The 17,747-nt window shown below is 46.9% G+C and overlaps 1 protein-coding gene and 1 long non-coding RNA gene across 2 annotated transcripts; one reads left to right on the forward strand and one right to left on the reverse strand.

Moving 5' to 3' along the window:
• The first annotated feature begins 10,690 nt into the window (after positions 1 to 10,690).
• Positions 10,691 to 13,709, forward strand: LOC103633327 (protein FAM133-like). The gene is made up of 4 exons (NM_001353473.1): positions 10,691 to 10,878; positions 11,908 to 12,098; positions 12,499 to 12,751; positions 13,062 to 13,709. The coding sequence occupies exons 2-4, from the start codon at positions 11,930 to 11,932 to the stop codon at positions 13,414 to 13,416; spliced, it is 777 nt and encodes a 258-aa protein (NP_001340402.1). The 5' UTR covers positions 10,691 to 10,878; positions 11,908 to 11,929; the 3' UTR covers positions 13,417 to 13,709.
• Positions 13,710 to 14,318: 609 nt separating this feature from the next.
• On the reverse strand, positions 14,319 to 16,794 carry LOC100303978 (uncharacterized). Its single transcript, NR_137275.1, has 3 exons — positions 16,449 to 16,794; positions 16,100 to 16,371; positions 14,319 to 14,510 (listed from the first exon to the last, which is right to left on the reverse strand). It is a non-coding gene; the product is annotated as an uncharacterized lncRNA (long non-coding RNA).
• Between the last annotated feature and the right edge of the window lie 953 nt (positions 16,795 to 17,747).

A 17,747-nucleotide genomic window follows, 5' to 3' on the forward strand; every position in this document is an offset into this window, starting at 1 on the left:
TGACAAGGAACAAAGCTCGACTCGTGGCCAAGGGGTATTCACAAGTCGAAGGTTTGGATTTTGGTGAAACCTATGCACCCGTAGCTAGGCTTGAGTCAATTCGCATATTATTGGCCTATGCTACTTACCATGGCTTCAAGCTTTATCAAATGGACGTGAAGAGTGCCTTCCTCAATGGACCAATCAAGGAAGAGGTCTATGTTGAGCAACCTCCCGGCTTTGAAGACAGTGAGTATCCTAACCATGTCTATAGGCTCTCTAAGGCGCTTTATGGGCTCAAGCAAGCCCCAAGAGCATGGTATGAATGCCTTAGAGATTTCCTTATTGCTAATGGCTTCAAAGTCGGAAAAGCCGATCCTACACTCTTTACTAAAACTCTTGAAAATGACTTGTTTGTATGCCAAATTTATGTTGATGATATTATATTTGGGTCTACTAACGAGTCTACATGTGAAGAGTTTAGTAGGATTATGACACAGAAATTCGAGATGTCCATGATGGGGGAGTTGAAGTATTTCTTAGGATTCCAAGTAAAGCAAATCCAAGAGGGCACCTTCATTAGCCAAACAAAGTACACTCAAGACATTCTAAACAAGTTTGGGATGAAGGATGCCAAGCCCATCAAGACACCCATGGGAACCAATGGGCATCTCGACCTCGACACGGGAGGTAAGTCCGTGGATCAAAAGGTATACCGGTCGATGATTGGTTCATTGCTTTATTTATGTGCATCCCGACCGGACATTATGCTTTCTGTTTGCATGTGTGCAAGATTCCAAGCCGACCCTAAGGAATCACACCTTACGGCCGTAAAACGAATCTTGAGATATTTGGCTTATACACCTAAGTTTGGGCTTTGGTACCCTCGGGGATCCACATTTGATTTGATTGGTTATTCGGATGCCGATTGGGCAGGGTGTAAGATTAATAGAAAGAGCACATCAGGGACTTGCCAGTTCTTGGGAAGATCCTTGGTGTCTTGGGCTTCAAAGAAGCAAAATTCGGTCGCTCTTTCAACCGCCGAAGCCGAGTATATTGCCGCAGGTCATTGTTGCGCGCAATTGCTTTGGATGAGGCAAACCCTGCGGGACTACGGTTACAAATTAACCAAAGTCCCTTTGCTATGTGATAATGAGAGTGCAATTAAAATGGCTGACAATCCCGTCGAGCATAGCCGCACTAAACACATAGCCATCCGGTATCATTTTCTTAGGGATCACCAACAAAAGGGGGATATCGAGATTTCTTACATTAACACTAAAAATCAATTAGCCGATATCTTTACCAAGCCTCTTGATGAACAAACTTTTACCAAACTTAGGCATGAGCTCAATATTCTTGATTCTCGCAACTTCTTTTGCTAGATTGCACACATAGCTCATTTATATACTTTTGATCATATCTCTTTCTTATGCTATGACTAATGTGTTTTCAAGTCTATTTCAAACCAAGTCGTAGGTGTATTGAAAGGGAATTGGAGTCTTCGGCGAAGACAAAGGCTTCCACTCCGTAACTCATCCTTCGCTGTCGCTCCAAGCCACTCTCCATCTTTGGGGGAGACAGCAAAAAGGACTTCATCTTTGGTATAATCTTAACTCATTTGTTTATGACCAAAGGGGAAGAAATTACTTAGAGGGCTCTAATGATTCCGTTTTTGGCGATTCATGCCAAAGGGGGAGAAAGTATGAGCCCAAAGCAAAAGGACCGCACCACCACCAATTTCAAAAACTTAGTGTTTTCCAAGAGCATTTTTCAATTGGTATCTTATTAAGTTCAAAAGGGGGAGAAAATAGTTTTTCAACTTTAATCATCAAAACCCTCTTGAACACTAAGAGGATGATTTCATTTAGGGGGAGTTTTGTTTAGTCAAAGAAAAGGCATTTGAAACAGGGGGAGAAAATTTCAAAACTTGAAAATGCCTTGCAACTCTTATTCATTTACCTTTGACTATTTGCAAAAGAACTTTGAAAAGAATTTTGCAAAAACAAAACATGTGGTGCAAGCGTGGTCCAAAATATTATATAATAAAGAAACAATCCATGCATATCTTATAAGTCTTTATATTGGCTCAATTCCAAGCAACCTTTGCACTTAAATTATGCAAACTAGTTCAATTATACACTTTGATATTTGCTTTGGTTTGTGTTGGCATCAATCACCAAAAAGGGGGAGATTGAAAGGGAATTAGGCTTTCACCTAGTTCCTAAATAATTTTGGTGGTTAAATTGCCCAACACAAATAATTGGACTAACTAGTTTGCTCAAGTGTATAGATTATACAGGTGTAAAAGGTTCACACTCAGCCAATAAAAAGACCAAAAGTTGGATTCAACAAAGGAGCAAAGGGCCAACCGAAGGCACCTCTGGTCTGGCGCACCGGACTGTCCGGTGTGCCACCGGACAGTGTCCGGTGCACCACCGGACATGTCCGGTGCACCAGAGGACTCCAACGCAAACTCGCCACCTTCGGGAATTTCCAGAGGCACTCGCGCTATAATTCACCGGACTGTCCGGTGTACACCGGACAGTGTCCGGTGCGCCATGGAGAAGCGGCCTCAGGAACTCGCCAGCTTCGGGAAACTCCAACGGCTAGTCCGCTAAAATTCACCGGACTGTCCGGTGTGCACCGGACTGTCCGGTGCGACTCCGGAGCAACGGCTATCTCCGCGCCAACGGCTCTCTGCCGCGCATTTAATGCGCGCTCTGCGCGCGCAGAAGTCAGGCGCGCCCATACTGGCACACCGGACGTCCGGACAGCAAACAGTACCTGTCCGGTGTGCACCGGACACCCAGGCGGGCCCACATGTCAGAAGCTCCAACGGTCAGAATTCAACGGCAGTGATGACGTGGCAGGGGGCACCGGACTGTCCGGTGTGCACCGGACTGTCCGGTGCGCCATCGAGCAGACAGCCTCCCAACGGCCACTTTTGGTGGTTGGGGCTATAAATACCCCAACCACCCCACCATTCATTGCATCTAAGTTTTCCACTTCCCAACTACTACAAGAGCTCTAGCATTCAATTCTAGACACTCCAAAGAGATCAAATCCTCTCCAATTCCACTCAAGCCTTTAGTGACTAGCGAGAGAGATTTGTCGTGTTCTTTTGAGCTCTTGCGCTTGGATCGCTTTCTTTCTTTCTCACTTGTTCTTGTGATCAAAACTCAATTGTAACCAAGGCAAGAGGCACCAATTGTGTGGTGGCCCTTGCGGGGAAGTTTTGTTCCCATTTGATTGAGAAGAAGAAAAGCTCACTCGGTCCGAGGGACCGTTTGAGAGAGGGAAGGGTTGAAAGAGACCCGGCCTTTGTGGCCTCCTCAACGGGGAGTAGGTTTGCGAGAACCGAACCTCGGTAAAACAAATCCGCGTGTCACACTCTTTTTGTTTGCGATTTATTTAGCCCCCTCTCTCGCGGACTCGTTTATATTTCTAACGCTAACCCGGCTTGTAGTTGTGTTTATATTTGTAAATTTCAGTTTCGCCCTATTCACCCCCCTCTAGGCGACTTTCAGATACCTCACTCATCACCTTCCACGAGAAGTAACTCACGCTCGGATAAGCGATCCTGCTACCGAACAAGTCCTAACACTCGGGTAGAAAACGACTTTCGCGCCTTCTCAACTGTCCCAATAATGGAATCCTTCGACCAAATGAGAGCGCACGTAAGCGGCAAGGCTGACCGAGCCGAGGGACTCCTACGCCTCCGGGATACGGATACCTCACTCATCACCTTCCGCGATAAGTAACTCTCGTTCGGATAAATGATTCTGCTATTGACAGACAAGTCGTGATGCTCGAAACAAAAGGAGAGAAGACGCATCTTTTTAAACACGACGACAAAGTGTTTAGGCCTCGGCGGCCGCGAAAAAACATGCGCATGCTACAGACAAACTGTTCCTGTAGGTTCTGGCATCGGCAGGGGGAGCAGCAGCACCCACGGCGTTGTTCCCACCCTCGACGGAACCAGGCCCAGCCTCGGACGGCGACCCGGGCAAAAGGACCTCCACCTAAGGGAGGACGCCAGCACCGCGCCGGCAGATGTCTTGGCCAAGCCCCAGCGGCTGCTACCACATCTTCCTCGGCCTAGGAAGCCGCCATCTCCCGGGCCGATGAAGTCTCTTTCCGAGCCAACTCCACGTCTGTCCACGCTAACACCGCTGCCTCCGGCTCCGGCTCATCGCAGAGCAGCCAAGGGTTCCGAAAACTGAGCAAGGGAAGCCTAGAGCGGCAAGGCCGACAGAGTCGAGGGACTCCTACACCTCCAGGATACGGACACCTCACTCGTCACCTTCCGCGAAAGGCAACCGACGCTCGGTTAAGTGGTTCGGCCAGCCAATAGACAAGTCCCAGCGCTCGGAATGAGGAAGACACACAGCTTTGTTCTCGAATACCCAAATGTTTAGGCCTCAACAGCCACAAAGAACAAACACATATACCAGGGGTAACTATGCTACACAGGCTTATACGTCGGCAGAACCCTCGACGGTTCTCCCGACCTACGACAAATGTCTAAGTACTCGAAGCGGTTACATTTTGCTCCGGCAAAAACCCGGTATATCTCCTTACAAACGGAACTCCGGTTCCGCTCCCGCGGGTATGAACAACCTCCATACCAGGGGGGCCGCGGGATGACGAACTCCAAGCGGCTCGCCGGCAGATCCCCACTCAAATCCTCGAGGACCGGCCAGCGCCGGTCTCCACGAGGACCAAGCGGCCCTAGAGCCAGCTGGGCCGGCGAGTCGGACACGCTGCAGATGACGACATCTACGGCCTGCCGAACCCGCGTTGTCGAAGTCCGCCCTCCCCGCAAGGGCGGTGACAGCAGCCACCGGCGTACGGCACAACCGTTGCCTAGGTGGAGGACGGACGGCTGCGCCCCGGCCGGGCAGCAGCGGTTCGCCTTCCCCCCGCATGGCTGGAGGGCGTCGCCTCCGCAAGGCTAGAGGATACCTTTCTCCCCCAAGTGTTGGAGGAAGAAGCGGGTCGCCGGCCCACACGGGAGGCGAAACCCGGCTCAGCTCGCTCTCCACCCTAGCCTGCACGATGAAAATCCTTGAAGCCGAGCAATGGCTGAAAGGTGCCGATCTCCACGAGGCCGCGCTCCACCAACGATAGCAAGAGCAAGGCGGCGCTGGGGCACCCCATCCAGGGGCTCAAAAGGCGGAAGGGCGCAAGGCATGAGGGGAGGACGAAGGCATGGCCACTGCCCAGGGGATCGATCCCCCTTTTATAGGCAGACCTCCTCGCTTGCACCCCTTAGCGTCACGGGCGAAATCCCCACTGCATCCTCCAGGGTTCTCCCCCTACGACACGGGGGCTGGGACCCACACGTCATACGAGCTGATCCAAAGCACGAAGAAGGTGAACCGCCGCACGCGAGGCATGTAACCGTCCCGCGGTTACAAGCGCTCTCCCATCTTCACAGAAACCGGTGGTCGAAAGGGTGGATTGCCACGCGACGGGCATCCAACTGCACCGCAACTGTGCACCCCTTCGGCTCCATCCACATCCGGTGGACCAGCGCAAAGGAAGCGGGCCCACATGTCATGAAACCGACGCGTCGGTTACGACATGCGAGAAGCTACACCGCCACTCGCGCCAATGCTGCGCCTCCTCGACTGCAGAACCAGTACCGCAACTCGAGGTAGCCCCGCGCATGACCCAACAGTGCCAATTAAAGGCGACGGCCACGGGTCAGTCAGCCGCGGGGTAGGCACGACGGTTGGCATGGTCAAAAGTGGGCCGGCAGTAACTGCAACGGCAGACGAGCGGAGGCAGCAGTCAAGTCGCCTGCAGGCTCACGTCCCCTCCTAAAGCGACGAGAGAGCCCTCTCCCACGGTGTGAAGATGACGCGCTCGTGCCCCGTTCCTCGAACGGCTCGCACACGCAACGGGCGCCACACGATTCGCCCGTCCCGTCGCATTAACTCCCCGACGGAGCAGGCAACACCTCTGGCAGGCGAGGCGGACGTCGCTTCGCCTTCGCCATAATGACCGCGTCAAAAAAGGTGCGCCACCTTATTTAAATTCATATCCTTCCCCTCCTCCTCTCTCTCTCTTGCTACAGGGACCGGGAAAGGGGACGTTGTGGAAAGGATCCTTCCCGACGAAGGAAGCGGGCCCCGAGCCCTCCTACTGATCAGGGGTTCGAAGGCTGGCCCTTCGGAAGGGTTTCGACAGCCGCCCTAGAGCACTTGGACTTCAAGCCCATTACTGATCAGGGGTTCGAAGGCTGGCCCCTCGAAAGGGTTCGACAGTCGCCCCAGAGCATGCAGAGTGAGGGATGGCTCTGGGTACGTTCGATACATAACCGAGGCTCGAGCTACGCTCCCGAGGTACCCTAGGACATTTCCGAGACCGGCGGGAACGATTTGTAACGGAATCCCACCGGAGGGAGGCATCGAGCCCTCGGACCCTGTCGAAGGGGTCTGGGTCCAGCGAATCACCCGCAGGTACTTTTGGAGCACGCCTTTGGGCCACAGCCGACCCCTAACGAATGGGACACGGGTGTCCACTCGGATCACCCATTAGCAGCTCACTAGAAACACCATGTTCGGCGCCCTCCGAGGGCAACATGGCGCCTTCCCCCCTCCTCCTTGCGGGAAGGCGACGCAGGGGCGTATAATAAAAGTCGGGAAAGTCCTTGATCGTCCTCTCGCTCCGTGTAGAGGCTCGGGGGCTGCTCTCGCACCTGGCTACGGCCAAAACTGTTGATAGCGTCAACAAACCAGCTTGATAACTTGGAACCCAACCACGCACCCGGGCTACTGTCGGGCCGCATGAGGGAACGATCAGACCGACCGAAGCACAACAAAAGCATTCAGACCTCAGAGGAGTCAAACCACTCCTCTGAGGCCTCGGGGGCTACACCCGGCGGGTGCGCTCGCGCGCACCCACTAGAACAAGGCAATAACCGAGAGAGGCCGGTCCCTTCACCGAAAACGCGGCAAAAGCCTCCAAGCGAGTACCATCACTCCCTTCGAGGCTCGGGGGCGACTGTCGGGTACCGTAATTAGGGGTACCCCCAACGCTCTTAATCATGGCTGGTAAACACCCTCATACCAACTGACGGGTACGGTTCAAGCCAAGACATCGTCTACCCGAAGGACGCGATCTCACCCGAGCCCAGCCTCGGGTTGGAACAGTGGTCCCAGACGAGTTCACGCCTCGCCCGAGGCCCTCCTCAGGCAGCGGGCGCCCCCTCGGCTCTCCCGAGGCCCAGCTCGGGAGAGGCTTCGTTGTGAAGCAACCTTGGCCATACCGCCTCACCAACCGACCGCTTCACAGGCGCATTAAATGCAGGGGATGCTTGATGTCGTATCCTGACACACGCGCCTCAGTCGGCCAGGCCGAAGTGACCGCAGTCACTTCGCCCCTCTTCTTTACTGTCCGATATGACAGGAAAACAGCGCCGCTCGCTCCGCTCCGACTGCCGTGTCAGCCACCCCGGCAACGACTGACAATAAGTCACGATCAACCACCGAGTTCAAGCCTCGGGCGCAACAGGAAGCTCTGCCTCGCCCGACCTCACGCTCTGGCCTCAGGAGGTCTCCACCTCGCCCGACCTCAGGCTCCGGCCTCGGGAGGAGGTCTCCGCCTCGCCCGACCCCCGGACTCGGCCTCGACCCCGATCTTGGGAGTAATTGTGTCATCACCCGACCCCGGCCTCGGCCTCAAGAGAAGTCTTTGCCTCGACCGACCCTGGGCTCGGATTGACCGCGCTGATAGGGGATGCATCATTTCCCTATTTCTAGCCTGCTCAGGCTACAAGGAACAAGACCGGCGTCCCATCTGGCTTACCCTAGCGACGGGTAATGATGGTGCCCCGCGTGCGCCATGACGCCGGTGGCTCTCAGCCCCTTACGACAGCAAGGAGACATCAGCAGGGTCCTCGCCGCGCTGCCAGCTGTGCTCCTACAGGACTCAGGCGCTCCTCCGGCGGCCACGCCATCACATGTACAGCGCCCAAGCTCTCCCCCAACGGCCACGTTGGCATGTACACAGGGCTTAGGCACTCCACTGCCGGACACGTTAGCGTATAGCTACGCCCCCCGTTGTACACTTGGACTCTCTCCTTGCCTCTATAAAAGGGAAGTCCAGGGCCACCTTGAGAGAGGTTCACGCGAGGGAAGCGGTGGACGAGCTCGGTGTCCCCCCCTCTCTCTCTCTCCCTCACGCGACGCGCTTGTAACCCCTACTGCGAGCGGCACCCCTGGTGTAGGATAATACAAGGATTGTCCCACATCTTGTGTTCCATCCCGCGCCAACCCATCTGGGCAGGAACACGCAGCGACAATTCACTCATCGGTCCAGGGACCCCCCGGGGTCGAAACGCCGACAGAGGCCAAGTAGGAGGCGAAGCAACTGTACCATGCCCATGGTGCCTGTTTGAGACCGTACAACAAGCGATTCAGTCGGCAGACCAGATCTGGGTGAGCGGCGTTGACGAAGCCGGTGGGCTTGCTGCAGTAGACAGTCTCCGTTAGAGTGTCGTGGAGGAAGGCATTCTTGACATCAAAATTTTGGGTCGGCCCGGTCCGTTTGAATTTTGGGCCGTGCCGGGCCAGCCCACTGGCCTAGCCCTCGGTCCACGACCTGGCACGTGATTGCTTAAACGTGTCGGACTCATTTTGGGCGGCCCGAAATTATAAAAGCCCGAAATTCAATTTTTGGCCTGAAATTCACATCAGGGCCCGAAATTCAATTTTTGACCTGAAATTCAGTTTTTGGCCCTAAATTCACATCAGGGCCCGGAATTCACATCAGAGCCCTAAATTCAAAACAAATTTAATAAAACAAATAAAAGATAAGACAAATAAATTTTACCAAAAGTAAACTTAATATTTGTATTAAGTTACCAGAGCTATGTGATGACTACCTCGTTTACAAAATCACTTTGTTAGAAGGAAAAATAGTATAATCAGCTTTATACAAAGTTCATAAGTTCAGTTCATCATCTAATGTTCATAACAAAAGTAAAATTACATCATATACTCTAATTCAAAGCTACAAAAAATATCTAACTAGCATTATCTCTAGCTACAAAAGTGTGAAATGAAGTGTGGTTTTAATAAATACTAGTCGGTTGCTCGTGCGTTACGACGACTTACAACAATACCCACGTAAACTATCCATCAAAAAAATTCAAGATTTTTATTGATTGTCTCTGCTCTTTATATAATATTTTTTTGATTTGGCTAACTGATGTTATTGTTTACTCCATGCAATATATCTTGATACAACACAACCAATAAAGTGAGTGATTAGATGAGAGTTCACAACGACTGACTGAACGAACAGAGATTATAAAATGACATAATTCCACTATATAGAGACCAAATAAGAGAAAGCTTGTGAGCTCAAGTTTCTAAAATAAGTCACATGAAGTCAAACTTATAAAAAAGACAGATAAAAATATGGAGTGATTGCTAAAGTCAGACATCAATATAAACTGGATGCGCTGCATATAAATTATGCTACTTCGTAGCAATTATTAACGTTTAAACCAACAAATAACCTTTCATTTTACTATAAGTGTGACAATTATTGTTGCTTCATCTAATTCAGCAACCTCAAACACCATGGAGTTCATTGCGCCAATGTGATCTCCGAAACGACCTAATGCTTGCAAGAGCCAAGAACGTTGTGCCGTGCTTGAGTTGTATCCTCGGCACGTAGTGCTGGTCCGACCTGACACGATTATATTTTTTATTTTAAAAAAACATATATACATATATATAATTTATATTTAATATTAAAAATATATGAGCATGATGTTCTACTGGTTAGACAACGGTGGCCATCTATATGCGTGCAACGGATTAATTTAAAATAGTTGTGAGGGGTTATTTATAAAAAGATGACGCGAGACGATCGTTGAAACTAGTGCTTTAAGTATAGTATAGATATAGACCTTTTCTCTATATGAGCTATTTCGTGTCTACCTTAAACGGATCATGCTTGTGTCTGCCTATAGACCGCGACCTCGACCCAAATTTAGCTCGATATATCGAACCGTGTCGGCCCGTTACTAAAATATTTCGCGTTGTGTCATGACTGAGTCGTGTTTTTTTTACATGCTTCGAACCCATCCATGAGCCCCGGCCCAAATGTACATCTGTACTCGCGATGCTAAGAGCATGTCCCGCGCCGGTGGTGCCGACAGCGACGCCGCGTCCGCCGCTCCGCACGCCATGGACTTGCGTGTTTCGATGCTAAGAAGGGCGATTGGGGGGGGGGGGGGGGGGGGGGGGGGGGTATGGAGGGGAATGCGGTACAGGAAACGATGTTCTTGCGTGTCGCGAGAGGGAAGAAGAATGACTGAGGTTGTAATTTTTATTAATATAACCACAGGTAGTATGTCTTTTAGCAAAAATAATCTCTAATAAACTTAATCTAAGCTTTAAATTATATAATCTATAAATATAATTTGATTGTTTGTTTACTGTCTAGATTATTTAAACTAGATTAATCTAAAACAAACATGGTCTTAACTAAGAGACTATCCACAATTATGAAGCTTCCGGTGCATTATCTCGGTTTACGTTTACGTGCGTGATGGAGATTCTTGTACCCCGCAAGTCCGCATGAACCAAACGGAGATTGGACTATATAATCTTGAGGGCAAGGCGAAAAAATCATTCTGCTCTCCGCCTCTCCGCTGCCCTACGCGCCTCCTTCGCCCGCCTCCCGCTGCCCTACGCGCCCGCAGGTCTGAGCCCGCTACGCCTGTACCCTACGAAGTCTTCTTCGACCCTTATCCCCTCCACAGCGGCGAGAAAGAACGGGCGCGCTCGTCTTCGCCTCCTCTGTGCCGGTGGATCGGCGCGGCGAGGGGATCCGTCCGGGGGTTTGGATCGGTTTCTTCTCCATCTTCATCTGGTAAGGACCAAGGAACCCTATTTTGGTTTGGCTGCTTCGACGGATCGTGCGTCGTGTTTTTGGGATCTTTTTATGCTGGATCCTCTGAGGAATCGAATCCAGATCTTTCCTGCTATAGTCCCACAATTTGTTGCGTGTTTCTTTACTGCGTGGATACAAGCATAGTAAATTCTTGCGGAGGAATTAGAATTTGGGGTTCAACTGGATCCCACGGCTTGATAAAATGCGATAATTCAGTTTATGTTCGGTGCAATGTGTGTAGTTCTCCATGCCTTTTGACATTTCCTGACTGATTGCTTATTACTCCATCTCCCCCCCCCCCCCCCCCCCCCTCTCCTGGTTTGTTTGCAGCTGTTATTCTGTCTCAAACTCGCACCACTAGTATTAGTTATTTCCCAGAATTTGGACGTTTCAAATTAAACCCTGTGGCGCATTAAGTAATGCCATGTGGTAAATTGTAATTTTCCTGTTCAAACAACACAACGGCATCTCTGATCTATATGACACTAGTCAAACTTTGTGTTTTCCGTAGGTTTGTTGTTTAAGGACCATTTATAAGAAATGCTCAATTACGTTTTATACTTTCTTTCTTTACTCATTTGTGCACAGTTTGAGAATTTTTTTTGGCTGGTAATGCTCTGAAAAAATATTTTATCAGGATGGATAGCACGTATATAGGCACTTTGTATTATATAATTGCTCATTATGAACTGTTTGATTCCTACACCTTTGCACCTTGATAATGACTGAATGATATTCAATAATTTTGCATGGTGTACGAAATTATTTGGTTTTATGCTATAGAAATATGTTTTTTATTGTCCTAGCGGTGTGGCCACATTACGCCTATGCCTGAGCAAAATAATAGAGATCAAGACATTGTTATCGATTATGTGATTGAAATCTAGAAGTTTCTTGTTTTTGCTCTAACAAACATTGATGGAGTATGTGCCAATAATTGTTTGGTTATTACTTTTGATGTTATCATATTTTTTTGAATTACTAAAGATTCCATTTATGGATTCCCAGTTGTTGAACTTTGAGTTAGACAATGGACCTGGAGACAGAGAATCGTCTTGCTTCTTTGCTAATTGAAGAGGCGCGGAGATTGCAGTTAGAGGCTGACAGGGAAGGTGTTCATGCATATCTTCGAAAACCTAATGTTAGGCATCGTCCAAATTCAAGGTTTCTCACAGCCACAGTTCGTGGAGTTCAGCAAGGTTAGCATTGTGCACTTGTATTTTCAGTTTATTGAATCGATGTTGTCACTCATTTTCTATATTTTTTTATGTTTTTGGAGGAGGCATTAGAAGAAGGAAAAAGCTGAGTCATATAATCCTGTAAAAATGAACTTGGCTCTTGTGAATATTTACCTTCTGTTCTTGGGGAAGAAAGTATACTGGCCATATGGCCCCATATCACCAATTTTTAGTGACATAACTAATCAACATATGAAAAGCACTTTAGTCACACACAAAAGTTTGAACCTGGCTCCTGTCTTATATTGACCTTATGTTCTTGGGCAAAAAGTATACTGGTTCCATTTCACTATTTTTTTAATGACATCAAGTAGAATGTTCTTACATTGTTCTGAGTTGAAATATGATGTTTGTCCTGCAGCAAACCGTGTTGTGGAGGTTAATGAAATGTGGCGTGCCAGGGCAAAGGAACTGGAGTTGGAGTCAAAGATGAAAAGCAAAAATAGCAGAAGTAACAATCGTGATGATTTTAGAGGAGAGAAGCCCAAAAGTGATTTGAGAAATCATAGCTCTGGCTCAAGGTTTGAACAAGAAGGGACCACTTATAGTAATTCTTACTCAGAACGGGAGGATGGTCTCAGTGATGATGAGATTGAAAGATTTCTTCATTCAAGGTAAGCTATAATATCCATTTGTTTTCCTTCTATGGGATAAATATCCATTTTTTTCTTGATGTAACACCTGTCATAAAATATTTAACCAAATTATTATTTTTACTCTTCCATTCTTATATGAAAAATCGTCCAATCTGCGTACCTTTTTGATATACCACATTATCTTGACTCTTGAGTGCTGGTATTCTATTATGTGGTATATTTAAATTTGTCTATGCTGCAAACCTTTCTGTCTGTTAACTACTTTCCTAGTGTTGTGTTACCTATATGCTTATTGTTGCTGGCATGCTTATTGTTGCTGTTCTGTTAGGGCGAAACGAGGACGTGGGGCTGTTGGTTCTAGGATGGACGAGCCTGGTCCATATCTTGATTCTTTGTCCCGACATCAGGACAACGGACCTAGTCCTGACATACGTGTGGAAGAAAAATGGGAACGCCAAGTACAAGGTCCAGAGAAGCCTTCATTTTTGAGATCCAAGTCTCCTGATAGTCATTGGCATAAGGATACTTCGGATGGAAGGGCATCAAGCTCTGAACCACTGAGTAAAAAAGAGAAGAAAAAGAAGTCGGAGAAAAAAGATAAGAGAGACAAAAGGAAGGAAAAGGACAGGAAGAAACACAAACATCGCCATCACCGCAATCACAAAAGCCGAAGACGGGAGTGAATTGAGTGATGTTAGCTGGTAGCTAGGGGTGTAGGGGTGGTAATGGATCACGATCCAAATGTTTTTTACATTAAGTTAGGGTCCTTAATTAATTTTAGTTTAAAAGTGAATATAAATAGAGTTTGATTTTAATCCAATTCGATTCTTCAATTTTATAGTGTAAAATTTAGAGTTCATTACCACCTTTACTGGTAATAGAACAGAAAAATGTGCGCAACGGTTGTGCCCTAAAACGAGCTAGCAGATTGTGCTCTGTAACTTGAAACATGCATTGTATGGAAATCTCGATATTGTGTAGCAATGGAGTATGGTTCTTACAATACATTGTTGTTGTGAAGTTGTGATGTCATAAAGTTTGTTGAAGTTTTGTCACTTTGAAGTAGCATGGTTAACATCTCAAGAATTGTTGATTTTTTCCCCTTTTGTTGATTGATCATCTGAGCCTGCTCTTCAAGCACGTGAATTTGTTAGTTGGGGTTTATAACAGAATAACCCTGCGTAGACAGATCACTGCACATTTTATGTGATCATCGTTTGGTTACGGAGTTGCTTATCAGGTTCCATTGGACGTATCATAACAGTTGTCTCGAAACGATTGTTTGATGACTGAGATTAAGGACAATTTATGAGGCGATTCCTCCGTCCCTTATTTGCTTTTTAAAGCTCAAGAATCATAAACATGAACATCAATTACTTAGGCTTTCCGATGCGTCCATCTTTTCTTCAGAAACAGTTCGTAGGAATGCAGAGCGCATGGTGTTAGGTTGCAGTGCAGTCTTGGAGAATTGGAGCCAGTGTCGGGATTTCAGAAAAAAGATGCTCGCGTCAGTAGAAACTGGAGTCTCCCTCCCCATACCATTTTCAAGAACATAAAAGGATTAGATATTGAATTCAATTTAGAATTATTTTATAGGACCATCCCGTTTATATACCACTGAAAGTACATCACATATTCACATGTTTGTTCTTGTGTGATTGCACAAACACTCACTACAACTCAAAATCCTAGAAACAAAAGTCATCCTCCAGTCCTCAACGCCGTCTGTACAGCATAGCGATGTGTATGAAATGTACCGGTACGAAAAATACACTATCTGCAACAAGTGATAGATCATTAGATAAAGTCATAAGAAGACTTAAAAGACATGGTGTCTTCGTGTTGAAATTATTAGTGCCATGCAAACGGCACAGTGAAATGAAATTGGCTGTAAAGGCTATAATGAATACATCTTTCATACAACCATACAAAATGTGATGAACCATGTTGAGACTAGTGCATATTCAGGGGAGTAGCTATTTCAGCTACTTCCACTGAAAGTCAGAGAAAGAAGTGTTTCTTTTCAGACATTCGATAAACACACTAGTCTACTGGATGGTAACGGGAAATTTTCCGAATAGCTCCTCATTCTCATTCTCGCGACGAAAAAATATCTCTATGAGGATTCCATCAACACTCGCGGGGGACATTTCTTCTCCATTCCTATTCCCCGCGGGATAAATTCCCAACAGAGATTCTGTCCCCGCTTAGATTATAATTAGGACGTACTTCCTTTATTATTAATGTAAAATATTGTCACTTGTATATATTGTCATATGTAAAAAAACCATTATGTGTACATTAAAATGAACATATTTATACACTAAGTGATCTTAATTATTTATTTTTATCATTAACTATTATATGAAAATATTGTCACATGGAAGTTTAACGGGTCCTCGCGAGGATGGAGAATGCTTCCCTGTCCCCATCCCTATTTACCCGTCGGGAGAGAACTTTTCACCGTTTACATCCCCATGAAAAGAAAAACTTCTACATCCCTATTTTTAGGGCTAGTTTGAGAACTCCATTTTCTCAATAGATTTCTATTTTCCAAGGGAAAATAATCTAATTTTCCTTGGGACAATGGAAAACCTTTAGAAAAATGAGGTTCTCAAACTAACCCTTAATGGAAGAATTCCTCGTGGGGAGTCGGAGATCGGGCTCATTGCCATCTCTAGTCTCTATCCTTATAGAAAAAAATACTTAAGATTTCTTAGCAGTACTTAGTTTTCTTTGTTGAGGGAACAAAATATGGTATTCTTTAGCCTCATAAGCTTAGTAGCTAACTAACAATAGCTTTTATAAATAATTTGGACAATTCATTGCCAATGCAAATAAAAACCAGAGGTTAAGTCCCATCCATTGGCTATTCTTTTTTTAAAAAAAGCGGATAAACAAGAATAACTGAGAGAATTCCCTAAATGAGCCATTTTGTTATGTCCTCATGAACCGCACCTGATCATGAGTAAAGGAATACCCAAAATTCATGGAAGTAGCATTCTTATGATAAATGACACTATGATAGTATATGATCATGCCAACTGTTTTTTTTTTGTTTCTTTGGGTAAGGAAAATCATGATTTCTAGTTCAGCTGAACCTAAAGAGAACTGTAAAAATCCACCATTAACACTTCTTTTCCCTACTACTCCTATATTAGTACTAAAATGGTAATCCCAAGTTCCCAACTAACAAAAACAATTCTAATGTCAGGATAAAAACAGGAGAGTTGCGAACAAAAGCATGCACATCCATCTAAGCACAAACTTGCACAAGAAAAAAGGTTAACACGAAGGTCTGAATGATCTGCAAAATTGCTAATATTCTGAATTGAGAGGTAAGGAAGACCTGAACTGATCACTGACCGAGAATGCAGGAACAACTGAGCCACCTAAAGCCGATCGAATAACTCAGCCGACAACGAACGGACCGATCTCGCCACTGCGCATGCCGCGGGCGACCTCGTTGGCGATGACCAGGCAGGTGGACACCCAGCCGGCGAGCACCGCCCACACCATGTCCACGATGCAGGCCGCGAGACCCCATGGCATCGTCATCCTTTCTCCCTCTCACCAGCCTCCTCCAAGGAGGCAATTCCACAAACACCGTCCCTGTCCCTGCAATCGGCAGGCACCAACTAAACAACCACGGTTGATCCGGGGAGGAGATCGATTGAGTTCAGACCATTTGAGTAGCTATTGCAGGAGAACTCACCTCTTATCTTGCCGCCTTGCCGGTACCGTCAGCACGCAAGAATCGATGCAAGTTCCTCCGATTAGCGCCCGTCCTACGGATTCAGCTACGATCTTACTACGCACCAGCAATCGGCAAGAAAAATTGCGTCGAGATTTGGCCGGATTTCACTGCCTCCTCTGCCACCTAACCCTTGTTTCTCCCTATTCTTAACCACCTGTTCTGCGGACCACCAAAGCTAGGATACGGATAGAGATGATCTTTTGCTCTTGCTTTTGCACCAAGAACCAATCCCAACTCCGCCACTTATATTGATCCGAAATTCCACCACCATGGATTCTTTGTTCGGATTTTTTTTCACTATAGTTAAATAGATATGAGGTAATGAGGCTTGAAGAGTCTTCGCTCCTTGGTTTCCATATATTCTCTCCTTTGGCCAGGTCAGCAGTTCAAGGTTCAAGAAACAACTAGCACGTACTCCTGCCACAGAAGAACCAACTGAAGATTGCCACCTAAGAGCTCCCATTCTGTCGGACTCTGACTGCAGATGTTGAAACTTTATCCAATCACTACGATTGGACTGCAGGGTTTTTTGTGCACTTGGACAGGTCATACGCGTTTTTTTTTTTCATAAAACAAGCGTTGCTGACTGGCTTCTAAGAGCAGTCCCAACGACGTCACCCGGTTTTTATAGCATTAATTCAGCTGTCACATAGGCTAATATATAATAGGACAAACAATTAAATATAGAAAGAGTAAAAAATTATGTCTTTTATGGGACTTGTTTCAACATGATATTCAATACACAATGAGAGAAGAGGAGTATTAAATTCAGTTAAGTAATATTGATATTTGCATTAGAGGGGTAGTGTCCAATAGTAGTTTCTAGATGACGTGGAGGCTATAGAAACTATAAATAGTGTCTTGGGTTAGGACGACTCTAATCGTCTGGTAGTCCAACACATGTCCATGCTGCCCTACTGCACATGAAGAGGGCAACCATTGTCTGCCTGAATTGATGAAGGAGCAAGTGTTGCAGGTTTTTTAGATCCAATGCTTGGGCTTGGCTGCTTGGGACGAAACAGAGAAGACACAAGAGCAGCTTGTTCTCAGAAAGTCAGAACACAACTGTCGGTGTTTGGACCACGGGTGCTTAACCAACTAGTAAATATGGCGCGTGGCCGACTCTAGATGGTGTGCGAGAAGACACAATCAGTTATCCTGGTTCGGGCAACACAAGGCCCTACTTCCAGCAAAGTAGGATGAAGCATATATTACTCGCACCGTAGTGTCTGTAGTAGGGGATTACAAGCACATCGG

Source organism: Zea mays, chromosome 7 (assembly GCF_902167145.1).
Source record: "Zea mays cultivar B73 chromosome 7, Zm-B73-REFERENCE-NAM-5.0, whole genome shotgun sequence".
Taxonomy (NCBI): Eukaryota; Viridiplantae; Streptophyta; class Magnoliopsida; order Poales; family Poaceae; genus Zea; species Zea mays.

What these genes read in the sequence shown, in the direction of transcription:
- LOC103633327 (NM_001353473.1), top strand. Translation starts at nt 11,930, where the DNA reads ATGGACCTGGAGACAGAGAATCGTCTTGCTTCTTTGCTAATTGAAGAG. An exon ending in AGTTCGTGGAGTTCAGCAAG is followed by an intron (nt 12,099 to 12,498) that starts GTTAGCATTGTG and finishes TTTGTCCTGCAG; the next exon opens with CAAACCGTGTTGTGGAGGTT. An exon ending in GAAAGATTTCTTCATTCAAG is followed by an intron (nt 12,752 to 13,061) that starts GTAAGCTATAAT and finishes CTGTTCTGTTAG; the next exon opens with GGCGAAACGAGGACGTGGGG.